Source organism: Frieseomelitta varia, unplaced genomic scaffold, assembly GCF_011392965.1.
Source record: "Frieseomelitta varia isolate USP_RPSP 00005682 unplaced genomic scaffold, Fvar_1.2 scaffold_862, whole genome shotgun sequence".
NCBI lineage: Eukaryota > Metazoa > Arthropoda > Insecta > Hymenoptera > Apidae > Frieseomelitta > Frieseomelitta varia.
Window position 1 is genome coordinate 249,369 of NW_025110659.1, and position 16,101 is coordinate 265,469.

The following is a 16,101-nucleotide window of genomic DNA, read 5'->3' on the forward strand; positions in this document are numbered from 1 at the left end:
TGGCCCAAACCGTATACGATATGTAATTCGTCGTTGTCTTTTTGAACTCATCGGTGTGATATCATTGGATAGAAATTATTGAGAAGTAATAAATTTATCATTTGTTTTGCCTGGGTTATACTTGAATGTACTTAAAACTGAGAAAATATTACAATTCTGGGACAAAAAGTTCTCGACACGTCACTCCACGAGAGGTTAAGAATCTCTTTAATTATAATATGCCGTAACGGAAGATGTTTAATATATATAAATGTGAAGTAAATGTGTTTTTACACTTTGTTGAACAATTTTTTTTTCATATTGATCTTTGCAATTAAGTTAATTCAAATATCGCATTATTATTATATTGTATGAATTAATTATATTTATTAATATTCAAAATTCAATAGAATAGTGAAAAAATATTATAGATCAAGTTTTCGAGGATAGTTGCAAAGAGGAGACTTCAATTTTCAAATCTATTGCAGATTCGGTGGCGAACAAAATGCTTTCAGTGCTTTTACATATCATTTATTAACATTTTCGAGAAGAAAGGTATCCTCATTGAATATCATTAATAAAATAAGTCCGATTTTATTACAATTCAGTTTTTACAGAATTATAAAAATTATAATTTCGTAAAAGTTTCAATTTTAATTTTATAATATAATTTTCAAAAATATAATTCTGTACAAGTTTCAATATTTAGATATTGGAATATTAATACTAGTTACTGTACATATAACCAAACCTTTCGTGAATTTTAAACGATACTGTTAACGTCTCAATATTATTGATTCATCCCTCGATTGTCGATTGTCGATTGTTCTCACAAAACAAATACAATTACACAACGATCAACATATCTGCAAAAAGAAAGAAGTTCGAAGAGTCGCGTCGCGTGTTGAGTCAGCCCACGTTTTGCACAATTGTAGCGTCAAGAAAAAAACGATTTCGAAAAGCACATAGTGAAATGGTCGAAGGCGTCCCGTAATAAACATTCACCACGCCCACTATGCATAATTATACGGAGGTTTATAATTACCGGTTGTAACCCAGTCAGTGGTGCCCAAAGAAACCTGGCACTATACATATATTAACCGAGGGAAATGAAATATTAACATGTCCAAAACCAGCATCCGATTAGCTTATGAATTGCTCGCCAGCTCATTTCGTTTCATTAGATTTTTTTTTTTTTCAGAATTGTACGTGCGTGGGATTGACAAGAAATTAACGTGATTTCCGTGGCGGAGTTAAATACACTCTGTCGTCCGAAAGTGTTTCGATATTTTCTTATTTTCGACGATATCTACTTTACTTGTAAAACAGGCGTGGCTATTATTTAAATATTAACTATTAAATATATATATATATTTAAATAATATGATATTGAATGTAATATATCATTTTATATCATATCACATATATAAATGTTATTATATATATGTTTAATAAATATGTATTATTAAATATTTTATATCATATATATAAATGTTATTAAATATGTTATATTATTTAAATACATATCATATATTTAAATAACATAATATTGAATATTTAAATAATTAATAAGATATTTAAATAACACATTATGTTATTTGACTTGATCTTAATAATTCTTTGTTTGTTCATTTGGACAAGCAAATGATTTTTCTCTAAATTATTTAGTCAATTGGCTATGAAATAAAAATAATTTCTCATCTCATTATTATTTCTTATTATTATATTTTGTGTCAGTTTCTATAAATAATTTCTTAAATAGTTTCTAGTTCTATTGTGTATAAATTTCACCCTCTGTTAGGATTATTTCTTATTTCATTTCAACGAATTAACTTAAATTTAGAAAACTTTAGGGGACAATTTTATTCAGACGTTTTACTGTTAAAAAAAATGAGCAAAAAATAAATTAATTTCCGTTATAAGTTTCTCAAAATTATATGTTATATCTATTTAATTAATTGTTATTATTGTTAAAATTATACATATATATATATATATATTGTATATTCTAATATACTATATAATATTATAACAATATTAATATAATTATATTATATTACATATTATATATAATGTATTATTCTATTTTTATTCAATATTTCACTTCACTTGAATTTGCAAATATCTAACTAATTATATTAACAAATTGTTATAAAATTTACTTTCTACACCACCCTTAAGAATGTCTCTCTATCGTTCTTCCTTATTGTTGCACATTCATTCATGTCTTCAATAAACGACCAAATATAATCGACCAGAAATAGTGTCAGTCACTGTAACTTTCAATCTTCATTTGGTACTTAAAAGTTAAATCTTGGTCCAACTCCAAATGCCGATTTAAAGCGCGATTTACAAGATGGATTAAAGGAAACAAAGCCAGATCAGATCCAGAAGGAATCACCACGCCGCTGTTTCTACTGTTTTCTTTCTAGAAACCAGTCACCGTTCCGGGAATGCCGTGGGTGATCTTAATTCACGAACATCGGGCCGTGAATAATTCAGTGCGACAAAGACGCTCCTACCGCCGGAAAAACCGTGGCGAATGCAATCACCGACGCAAAAGAAATATGTATGTATCTTTCTTCCTTCGTTTTGCTCCAGCTCGTGCAATAATTGTTCACCAAAGTAAATCTCCAGAATACAAGTAAATGTTTAGACTGTTGTGTTTTTTACTGCTTCGTTAAACATGCATGAGATGTAAAAATTCTTCTTGTAGAAGATTCTTTTTGATACCTAGTGCAAGGTAGTCCATTTGAAGATTGTTATTTTATAGTTCCTTTCTCATAATTACAATCGACAATTAATTAATTAATTATTAACATTCTTCCGTTGTTAATTTTGAACATCAGGCTACATCTGTGATGTCAGAATTTAATTTGACACAAGAAATATACCTGTATAATTCAACTTTGATATTTATTTCTAATGAATGGATAATAAATAATAAATAAGAAGAATAGTTAGAATAAATTCATCAATTCTATTTAATTTATCAGATTTAACAGATTTATCAAATATTTTATCAAATTTCGACTTCTTGAACGCTACTTCAAATACTGATTTCAATTCTTTTAATATTTCAATATTGAAATGTAGTTAGAGACGCTTGACTAAGATGTCTGTGTAAAATTCTAATCTTTACAAGACATGGATATTATTCGAATAAAATATTTAAAAAATAATTATTTAAATAGCATGTCTTATTGATATATAATTATTTAATAACACATCATAATTATTTAAATAACATATCTTATTTGACACGATGCTACCTGAACAAGCAAATGATTTTTTCTCTAAATTATTTAATCATTTATTTTCTTAAATACGTAGTTTCTAATTCTATCCTATAAACTTTATCTTCCCTTAGGATTTTAATGAATTAACTCGAATGAAAGATGTTGATCTTCAATCATCTTTTATTGCTTCCTTACTTATACCAAGTTGTAACTATTTATTTCAATATTATTATTTATACCATTAACTTATATACATTAATCACACATGTTACAATTAAGGTTCAAAAGATTCGCATATATTTTGCAATAATCTCGAACTGTCCAAACACTTACACACGACAGTAAATATAAATTGTAAATAATTGTACAATCTTCTCGAAGTTACAAGAAATCATTTAAAATCAATTCATCGAACTTTCATCGAGCTTTCATTAAACTTTCTACGTCCTGAAACACTGTGTTTTCCAACGAAGATCGCGAAACGAGATCGCCTCGATATTTTCATCTCGCGATATAAGACAAACAAAAGTCGAGCGCAACGTGAAGGAAAATATCCGACGAACGTCTCTATCCGATGCATAATGCAGATATCACGCGAACGATATTTCAGAACGGTTTACGATCGTCGCATTTCTCGTGGCGATCGCAGCATTTATTTCTGTCAGTCGAGCTAGTCAACTAATCGTTATCTCCCAGTTAATAAAATACTTCTATCCTGCGTGTACGTCGGCCTCGATTTCCTGGGCTTGTTCGCTTTTGTGTACAACAGCCACACACAACGAATTCCTACGCTGAATCTTGGTTATCTTCGGCACGGCCAGATACTCGCTTATTTATACGACGGTGCTGGTAATTACCTATGAGAGAAGACCTTCGAGATAGGGCGGGACCTAATTTTTCCGACCGATCGGGAAACCTGTTCTAGAAACCGAATAAATCCTTTCGTTTTACGATATTCGAACGATTTTATGGCGTAGAATTTTTTTCTTCACCTACTCAGACTTGTTCTACAGGGTGTCCATAAAGTCTATTTACAATTTGAAAAAATTTATTACAAAGGCAAATGAAAAGACAGATAAGTGGAGATTATAACAAAATGAGACGTATATATTTAAGTTCTTTTTTGCCTCATTTAATTTCTTGCCATGTTCGCTGTAGCATATCCTCATCAATGGTGGCAGTTGCATCAGTGATCCTCTGCTTTAGATTAGTGATGTCTCATAACCCCATGTGGGTGTCCATAAAGTCTCTTTACAATTTCAAAAATTTATTACAAAGGCGATTGATGAAATATCTTCGTCAGATTTGTTCTATGTACTCGGTGGTTATCGAGGTTTTTATCACATTGCATTTCAGATACCCTGTTGATGAATAAAATACTGTTAAATGAACCCCTTACAAAATGGCTACTCCTCAAGAGAAGGCACAGTGTGTATCACGGTTTATTGAAACCAAATCGGATCTGCAGATTCATTGTCAACGAAACTTCAGAACTAAGTATGGAAGAGATCCACCGTCACGTCCATCAATTCGTGCATGGCACAAGAAATTTATGGAGATAGAGACAGACAGTGTTCGATAAGGGAAGGGACGATCAAGAACATCTGAGGAAAACATCGATCGTCTAAGAAATCGAGTAACTTCTTGATGTGCTTCGTGCAACGAAGTGTTACTATTAAATGAGGAAAAAAAAACTTAAATATATACGTCTCATTTTATAATAATTTTCACTTATCTGTTTTTTCATTTGCCTTTGTAATAAATTTTTGAAATTGTGAAGAGATTTTATGGACACCCTGTATTGTCTGTTATTGCTTCATGTTTCACACGTTTCACCATTTTGAGTAGTAGAGCTTATTTATCGAATCGTTTGTGATTTTTAACGTCTCTCGTAAGTATTTAGTAAAATTAAAGGATGTTAATAGTGATTTAACAGTCAGTTGTATTAATTGTTAAAATCCATTATAATCATTGATTGTGTGAATTTTAATAAATTCGATAAGTAGGTTTAATAAGTTTAATAAGTAAAATTAAAGGGTCTGATTGTAAGTGTAGAATTTAGAATTTTTTTTAGAATTGAATTGTAATCATTGATTGTGTGATTTTTAATAAATTCAATAAGTAAGTTTAATAAGTAAAATTAAACGGTCTAATTGTAATTTATGCTTGTTATTGTTTGTTTAACGTCATTTATCAATGTAAAGCTTCTCTCAAACATTTCTCACTTCCCTCCTCTTAATGGTCACAAGCATTGTTGATAGAGTTAAAAGATAAATGAGAACGATATTGATATGAATGATATAAATATTGATGACTATTATATAATAATTATATAATTGTAATATATAATATATAATTATATAACTATAATATAGTATATAGTATTATAATATAGTATACTTATGCAATGTAGTAACATTGAATTTTTCATCGACAATGTATCCTTTTTTAATAGGAACAACATGACTTATATGGATAATTTTTATTTTTTATAATGAATTTTTCGTTTTCCACTTGTAAAAAGCAATCTTTCATTTTAAAATCATAAATGTCATCCAGTTTTAAGATCGTTCATTTCTAAACAACTTTACATTTGTCTCATGAATCATTCATAAAATTCATGAAATATAGAAATTAGTTCTTTTTTTCTTCACTGATTGTGAGCTATTTTAGATGTGCACTTTGGATGAAACGCAAATGAAAAGAATTTTTACTACTGTGAATAAATCATTTGCGATACACGTCCAAAGTGTAAAAGTATGAACTGACTTTATTAATAGAAAGATCAATCTATTTTCATGTTATTATATTATATGTATAATAATAATATCATGAATGTTATATATATATAATAATGATATAGTATGACAAAATTATATACTTTTATTAGAATTTCTTAATAAGGTATTTTAGAATTCTAATTCCTATAGAATTAGAATAATTAATGAAGTACTTATATGGTGAAAAAAATTTGGAACACTTTATATTGTATGTATGTACATATATGTGAAGGATGCAATATTTTACAAGGATCTATTTTAGAATTAAAAAGTATCATTACACGTGTAACTATACTTGTGTTCTGATTTTGATCCTTGATAAAGTCACCTGACAAATTGAATTACAATAATTAATTCCATTCGACTATCTGAGAGGTACTTGTTCTACATGTACCTTACTAACGAACTGAATAAAGTATCTGACGAATGTAACGAGATAACACTTGACTGCTCTGAAAGGATAAGAAAATCAATGGCAAGGTGGTGGTGATCTTGTATCAAAATACGAAATCATTTCGAATCGGAATCACTTCCTGTGTGACTCACTTACACAATCTCGATAAACTCAAGGGAAGAGAAAAAGCTTTTCGACTTGCAGTTAAAAAGACTTTGTGCTATCTGTGTTATCGAGATTTTGAATAGAACAGAGGAAAATTTGAAAAACTCAATTTTTCGATTTATAAGAAACTGTTTTCTTTTTAAATCTTTATTTGAAGATCATTTCAATTTTTATGAACAAGTTTTGTGAGTTCGAGTTAAAAAAAAAAAAAAACAGGAGAATTGGTTTGATCTTTCACAATAAATTGTCCTTGTGAACAAGAGAAGTGCATTCTAATCAACAGATTACAAATATTTACGCAAATTTTGTAAATACAATTGAAAAAGTAAAACGTAGGTTTGTCTCAATTATTAAATATATATTTTCACTTCTATTTAAGATATATATTCATAGGTAATTAATACTATATATGGATGTCTCAGTCTAAAATTAGATAGAGTCATATTTAAAATATATTTTATATATTTGGACATGTATAAATATTTATGGATAATTAGTGTAAATAAAAAAATAGTGTATTTTATTATCTATTCATTCCTAAAACGCCCATATATATCGGATCTTTATTATGGAAAATATTCGTCTCCCGGAAAATATTCGTCACGTTATTTTTTGTTTATGACATAATCTTCTTTAAAATTTTATTGTGTATCATCAGGGCAATATTTCGCCAAATAAAGTCTTTTCAAAGTCGTTTATTTCCAGCATTTATTTTGAGTGTTTCACAAGTATGAATATTCTGTTTTTCCTATAATTTTATTTAAATTTGTGAAGGAGAGAAAAAGTTAGTTTAAGAAATTTCATTCTGGAGATTTTTCTTTACGAAATGAGGAAGACCTGAGACGTTTGTGAATAAAAAATGGTGTTTTAGTGGAAGTGAATCCATATTTACCAAGAGGACTTGTTATCAGAGTGAAAATTGATCTCGAAATCATTTAAAATTTATCTTCAAACTCGAGTTGAATGAAGCAAAAAATACATCATTCTGTTGTATAAATACATCATTCTATAAAAAAGTGGTTGTAATTTTGAAATAATTTACATTTTGAATCTCTTTACCTACAAAAAAAGTTAGTCATTACTGCCTGTGCTAAACAATTTTTGTCAATTTCTTCATATCTGCAAAAATAACTAAAATATATAAAGTGATCAAGTTACGTAGTTCATCCTGTACATATTCGAACAATTATTTCGGATGAACGTTTATTTGAGATCGTTCGAATAATATTTGTGAACAATAATAATAAAACTCTATACCTATCCTTTAATGTTAGAATATTAATATTCGTTTGTATTGTCTCATCTAACGGTACTATTTCTACAAAAATATTTCCACACCTGGAAGGCGTAAAGTAACAACAATCATCATCCGTCGAAACAATCGCTGGTAAATCGTTATTGCACAAAACCAGTCCTACGATATTATACTAAACAAATAAAGGAGAAGAGAGTATGATTTACCTGCCAACAGTCCCCAAGCTCCCTCTCTTTTTGTCAGGAAGACAGTAGTCCGGGCTTTTCGTGGTGTACAGAAGATTGTCGTGATGATACAAGGGTGGTAACCTGCCGCCTGACCTCGGACGAACTTCCGCCGCAGTTGCGTATCTTCGGAGCAATCGACTTCCTGCGGCTGCTGGCCCCGAAGAGCCAAGACCTCTCCAACAGGTACGTACGCTGCACGATCCGGAAACTCCGTGGCATTTGCATTCCAGGGTCAAGGATTGTTCCACTGCCTTGTAATGGTCAAATATATATATAATGATCTTGTAATGATTAAATTCATGCAAGGTATATACTTTATATATATATATAATAAATATAGTATAAATATAGTATATATATAAAGTATATACCTTGCAATGGTTAAATATATATATACATATACATATACATATATAAAAATTTTGCAATAATGTTAAATTCATATTTTATATATTTACCATATATATATACACATACATACATAATATTTATATATTTACAATATATATATATATATATATATATATATATATATATATATATATATATATATATATATATATATATACATATATATAATATATATATATATATATATATATATATATATACACATACATAAAGCTCTTGTAATAATGTTAAATTCATATTTTATATATTTACAATATATATATACATAAAGATCTTGTAATAATGTTAAATTCATATTATATATATATATATATATATATATACATATATACACTTTGGTTAAATAAATTATATAATTAATGTATTAAAAAATATATATATAAATCTTGTAATAATATTAAATTTAGATATTTATCATATATATATATATATATATGATATATCTACAAAAATCTTGTAATAATTATATATAATATATATATAAAGAAGTATGAATTGGCTCACTATTTTTTTTTTTTTTTTAACGAATAAGATTAAATGAATGAAAAATATACTATTTGCAAGAATTAGTAAAACGTGTATTTGTAATTGAAAGAGTTATATCAAGTAGTATAGTACATTAAGTACTCTAGGACATGGTAGAACTGTAGTGTTAAATTTGTAGAAATATACAATATAAAATTAACAATTTCAAACTTTTTTCAATAAAATACACAGCAGTTCTGTTGGTAATATAAAGGAAGAAACATACGACAACCACCAAATGACATTTTTACTACTTCTTACTGAAATTTGTAGTTTTTAAAGTAAATGGTAGGTTTTCATTTTATACACAAGTTTGTGCACCGCCATTCATCGTTTTATATTTATATTATCTATACGATTATTTCAATTACCCTTCGACCCGCTCGATTGTTGTGCATGTTAACAGCGTGCATGAACTTGGCGGTTGCACCGGTGCCAGGTGGTGTTGCACCTTGGAGGAACCTCTTGGCCATTCTGGACGCGGATCGAACGTCATCACCGCAGCCACCCCATTTGAACGAATTTCTCGCGGAAAGTGTGCCGAAGGAGACCGGTGTCGCGGTGAAGGATGAAGGTGAAATCAAGGCAGACGGTGACAGTGGCTCTCTACGTGGCGGAGTGGCGCAGGAACACGCCGCGAGACTACCCAGAGCGCATCCTCTCGCCAACCTCCAAACTGCAGCTGCCGCTGACATTGCGTACACGAATGCTTGTTCTCTGGTTCCTGTTACGGCAGATTGCGGAATATTTAATGTTTATTAAGTTATTATTGTATATTATTGTATTATTGTATTGTTGTGTTATTGTGTTATTGTATTTATTGTATTTACTATTGATTATTGTATATTATTTAATAACAAATTGTATAATAATTGTATTTACTACTGATTATTGTATATTATTTAACAATAATTTGTTTAACATTTCTTTTTTTGAAACGCACATTAAAGCGTCACACATTGTCTGAATTGATGGAATTCCTTTGTGAATTAAATCACTTTTATTATTATTATTATTATTTATTTATTTTAACATTAAATTAGTAATGTAAGTTACTTATCTAATATAATATAACATAATATTGTTACATTATAATAATATATCTAAATAATACAAAAAATTTAATACAACTAAACTGGCTAGTTACACACAATGATGTGAATGATACATTTTTGTACCATATTGATCTTTTTGAAAAATGAATGCGATTGGGTAAATAGCTGTCAGAACTTAATAGGCTGGATGAAGTTGTAGGTAATTTAGTGATTTTCTTAACATTGTGAAAATGATCTTTCGTGTAATACTTTTTTTTAATAATAAATTAAGAACAGAATATAGCTTTATTGTAAGGAAATAAAGTTGGAGAATAGTAATCGTGATATAAATAAATGAAAGGAATAGTAACGAAAGATACTGGTCAAAACTAGATAATTTCTAATTGAGAATGTACCACAAAGCCAACATTAATTTTTGCATATCAAAATATAGTATACTATAGTATATTAGTATTATATTATTATAGTATACTATATCATTATATTATTACAGTATACTATATTATTATATTATTATAGTATACTATAGTATATTAGTATTTTGCAATGTACTATAGTATACTATATTTTGAATTTTTGCATATCAAAATTACAGTATACTATATTATTATATTATTATAGTATACTATAGTATATTAGTATTTTGCAATATACTATAGTATACTATATTTTGAATTTTTGCATATCAAAATTACAGTATACTATATTATTATATTATTATAGTATACTATAGTATATTAGTATTTTGCAATATACTATAGTATAATATATTTTGAATTTTTGCATATCAAAATGTAGTATACTGTAGTATATTAGTATTACATTATTATATTATTATAGTATTCTATAGTATATTAGTATTTTGCAATGTACTATAGTATACTATATTTTGAATTTTTGCATATCAAAATATAGTATACTATAGTATATTAGTATTATATTATTATAGTATACTGTATAATATACTATATTATTATACTATAATATATTAGTATTTTGCAATACTAATACACTATAGGTAAATCTTCTCTTCGAGCGGGCATTGTTCGCCCTGTCCATTGGCAAATTTGCTTAACAAGCTCGCGTTTGATTCTATTTTCGTTCCATAAGGAGCTTTACCGCCAAGAGCAAAAGTCTTCCGGCAAAAGTGAATTGGGTCGAAGGTCGTAAGCGCGACGACGCGCCACATCGCGAGATTTCCCCAATAAGAAATCTCCGAAGCGGGCAATTAACGAGGCAAGAAGTCGACTCTCTCGAACGCCACCGAATCAAATTGGTAATGGTACCCGTGTCCGTGGTGATGCTTTAGAGGCCGCATTCACGGTCTTCTCAGCTCTCTCTCTCTCTCTCTCTCTCGGGTTGCCGAGTTTGAAATAATTGAAGGAAAGCTGATTAGCATAGCGAAAGGGCGGCTTTTCCTCTCCGCCGATACTACGTGTATCGAGGAACCGTGTGTTTTTCATTACCACTCCGAAACTCACGGGCTTCTCGGTTTTCTCATTAATGAAGGATCTTCCCTTGCCTCCAGCGAGACTTTTATTTACAATATAATTATCGTCAAATGCGAACGGTTAATCCGACATTCGCTGGAGCTACCAGAGAGGAAGGAAGCGCCGGGCTCGATAATGACCACTAATTGAGCCCCGCTTCTTCGAGGTCTTCCTATTTAACGTGAAATATCCTTCCTTATTTTCGAGGATATACGATCCTTATTTTCAGCCTCGCATCGTTTCTTCTTTCTCTCTCTCTCTCTCTTTCTCTTTTGGAGTAGCTTTCTTTTGTGCATGCTCGGTTTCGCTTTGAGGAAATGAATAATTATTGAAAAATGATCCTGTTTTTCTTCCTCTTCTTACGACACTGTTTTTAAAGTTTGGTTGGATCGAGTTTCTCATTGTTTGGTTGTCTTTATTTCAAGGATAATTACTGGGAAGAATTTGGGACGGATTACTGCGAATAATCAATGAGACGAGATGAACGAGGTGATACTACACCTAGCGAGAAGTTTATTTGAAAGTATTTGAAGACATTGAAATTTCTATAAAATGTGATTTACATTTGTTCAAATTATAATATTAGTGAAAATAATATTAGTAATTTCAGTTTGATTTGCAAATACGAGGAATTTCAATGTTTCTGGGTCACTTGCAAATACAATTTAAGTGATACAGTTTAATTAAAAATATTATGTGCGTTAGTTTGAATATATTAAATTTCTTTTTAAATGGTTGTCTGTATTAAAAAAAAAAAAAAAAAAGGTAATTATTGGAAAAGATTTCTTTTTTGTGAATAATTAATGGAATGAGATGAATGAGATGTAGTGACATAGTTGAATATAAGAAATTCATTTTTATATGGTTGTCCGTATTTAAAAAAAAAAAGAATAATTATTTTTTCTTGGGGATAATAATGTGATTGTGCTTAGAATCTGGAGCTTTAAAAATTTAAGAAAAAAAAATCAACCTTCATTCTCAATTCTTTCATAATAAAAAAAAAAAATATACATATCTCAAGTAATAAATTATTTACTTTATTTAAGACTTTTATTCATCCAGAATCAAAGCTTTTACCACCGCTCGATTTTTATCTTTGTGTAAATTCATATCTAGGAAGTGGTTTCCACGAACAATGATAAAAATGATTTCTGAGTGAAAAAGAAGGATTTAGTGTTGGGGACGTGTTCGTGTCAGTTCGCGAATGTCAGTTGTTCACTTTCTCTGATCAGCCAATTCATGCATTAACGAAACAAATACATCACGAGAACTCGATGTAATCGCCCTGAAATCATCTCGAATCGTCGCCATAATTCACGTGTGCAACATGAACAAAAGCAACATCTCTAACAGAATTGCTGAATTATGCTAAATATCACTGTAGATCAAATTACATGTATTTATGCTCACGTACAGTCGAATAATTTTCAACGTTCAATTAATTTCGACATGACATGTTTTCAGGACATTTAAATTTTATTCTTGTTATATGGTGTTTCTGTACTTTTGTATTTTGCTGGATCGAAATTCATCAAACAATAAATAAATAAATAAATAAATATGCAACGAGTCATGAGAACATTCGACCACGCGACTATCATGTTCAAATGTAACATGAATGTTCACATTTCTTTCGGCTTTCAAGTTTATAGTAAGTTTCTTTCAAATTTTTAAAATTCAATGTGATTCCAAGTTAAAAATCTGAAATTCGTTCTTTCTGCTATTTGTTTTTTGCCACAACCTGTGAAATGAATGTATATTTTAATAATACCATCAGCTTCTCTTTCTCCAGCAGGACTTCATTTGAAATAAAAATGAAAAATAACAATTTGATACAACAAATCATTTTCATTATCTTCATTTGAAAAAAATAATTTAGAAAAACGTCGGATGAATCTTTTATTAAAATAAAATAAACAATTTCAGCAGAAGAATGAACAGATACAAAATATAAAACGAGGTAAACAATTTTATTTTGATAACCAAACGATTAAATAATTTATAGAAAAATAATTTGCCTGTTCGAGTAAACTAACGTAGGATTGGATAACATCGATGTATCATTTAAACAATCATTTTTCAAATATTTTATTCAACAATCTTCCCTTCGATCTTCCCTTCGTCACGTGCTTCATATTTCAACAAAAGAGAAATCTCATCGACATCTACGATTCAATATCATTTCTCACGTCGACTTCCGTGAACGAAATAGAATCTTAGATGAGCACCGAGGCCAGTTTCGTGATTGATCTCCGCGCTGTTAAATAAAAGGTGTCGGGCCAATATAGAACGTACCGGTAAGTAATTCAGGCGTGTAATCTGGCGCACGCTCGATGCTGCTGCAATTCCACCTACGATGTCGAAATGCTTGCTGGCACACGGTCGACGTATCCCTCGCCGCTTGCACCAGGCTGGGCATCACGTCCGGCGCCGCTCTGCACGCCCTCGCTTGCTTTCTCTCCAGAAGACCGGAGCTTTTTGCGCTGGTGCAAGCTTCCCTCGTCCATGAGTAACTATCACCGGTACGGCCGAGGGCCCTGAAATATAATATTATGTAAATAAATAAAATATTGCATAAATTTTATTATATAAATAAAATGAAAAGATATATAAATAAAAATATTATAAATGAAATGTAAGACATATAAATAAAAATATTATAAATAAAATGCAAGATATTTAAATAAAAATATTATTAATAAAATATTATATAAATAAATTGTAAGATATATAAATAGAAATATTATAAATAAAATATTATGTAAATATTATATAAATAAATTTTAAGATATATAAATAGAAATATTACAAATAAAATATTATATAAATATTATATAAATAAAATGCAAGATATATAAATAAAAATATTATAAATAAAATATTATATAAATATTATATAAATAAAATGCAAGATATATAAATAAAAATATTATAAATAAAATATATATAAATATTAATTAAATATTAAATAAATTGTGATATATAAATAAAAATATTATAAATAAAATATATATAAATATTATATAAATATTACATAAATAAAACGAAAGAAGTCATAGAGTAATCAAAATGTTTCTATTATACATTATAATAATATATATAATTATATTATATTACAATTAATTATTATACAATTATATTATATTATAATATATTACAAGCATTCATTGCTCTAAATTCATTAACAATTACGTTCAAAGAACTTAGTTTTGAGAAAATAAAGAATCCAAGAAATAATGTATTAGAGTATTCACATTCAATGCCAGTCACGTTTATTCTAAATATTTTTCCTCAACTTTTTGATATTTCATACATTTTTGTGTATCGTGCTCGTTCTATGAATATTTCCATAAATGCATAAAAATCTACTTATAACTATAATTCAATACCACATTTTCAATTGTATCTATAATATACTATATTTTATAATATCTGAAATTAATTTAGTTTGAATTAATGTATGTATATTATCAATTCAGCTGCTATTTCTATTTAGAAATAGATTAAGCTGTGATAATAATGTCAAACTGATGGTGACCTTATAACTCTTTAAAGCGGAAGATTATAAACATTTAATGATATCACAAATTGTAAAATAGATTTTATCGATCCATATATTGGAGCATATAGGACATAGAATGTAGGACATACGTGGTAAGACACGAGAGAGTTGATATTCCCTGTTATGCACAAAACTCACTGGAAATTATCATTTTTTCCATTTCTCTAAATTCAAACAATCAATCTAAACTAACATTATCTTTTTTTAGAAATCAAACACAGAGCGTTTACGGACAATAGAGATATTTATGGACAATAGAACAAAAACCAAAACAGGGAAAAATTATTATTTAAAAGTTACCAATGCTAAGAATATACAGGATGGAGCAATAGCTCTAAATGTTTCTGAATATTTCGCTTTGAAGATCTCTATTATTGATATGAAAAGCTGTGAACAAATTTTCGGTAAATGTTTACAAAAAGATATCTGAATAGTAGTTACTCGGCGCAGAAAATTATAAATAAAAATAGATTGGATGAATGAGTGTCAATGAATCACTCCCTCGCCGATTTGGATGATTTTTTTTAATATTTTGAACCTTCTGAACGACTGTTTCCTGTAATCTCTCTTAATTTTAATGACTCATTTAATAGTATAGACACTAAAGTGTACACTACAATTACAATTTACAAACTTATAAGTACAATAGACAAGTTTAGAATGGAGCAAAAATTTGATAGTGCTTACTTTAAATTATCGACAATTTTTCATCGTTGTTGGTACAATTACGCTCTTCACTGTAGAATAAAAAGTGACATCATTGATTACCGTTCTTCTTTCAACAATACGTCTCACCCTGTACATCTTTCATTATACAGGATGGTCACTGAAAGACTGAATGATACGAAACAAAAATAACTTTTACAAACACACGTTTCTTTCAATTTTTTATTATTTTATTTGGAAATATAATTAATGGATTTTTTTTTAGTATTATGTGTGAAACCTACAAAGAAAGAAAATAAAAAAAGATTGAAAATGAACAAGTTATGACTTTTTCAAGCCTTTCAGTTTTTCAG

The 16,101-nt window shown here is 28.7% G+C and overlaps 1 protein-coding gene across 5 annotated transcripts in view; it reads right to left on the reverse strand.

Moving 5' to 3' along the window:
* The window catches only part of LOC122536669 (protein Wnt-11b-2-like), a 43,075-nt gene that overhangs the window by 6,732 nt on the left and 20,242 nt on the right, over window positions 1–16,101 (reverse strand). For all 5 annotated transcript variants that reach the window (XM_043669187.1, XM_043669186.1, XM_043669188.1 and 2 more), the window contains exons 2-4: window positions 13,816–14,057; window positions 9,347–9,699; window positions 8,019–8,290 (exon numbers count right to left, since the gene is read on the reverse strand). In XM_043669187.1, coding sequence (XP_043525122.1) covers window positions 8,019–8,290; window positions 9,347–9,699; window positions 13,816–14,057 — 867 coding nt within the window. The remainder of the gene's footprint in view (window positions 1–8,018; window positions 8,291–9,346; window positions 9,700–13,815; window positions 14,058–16,101) is intronic.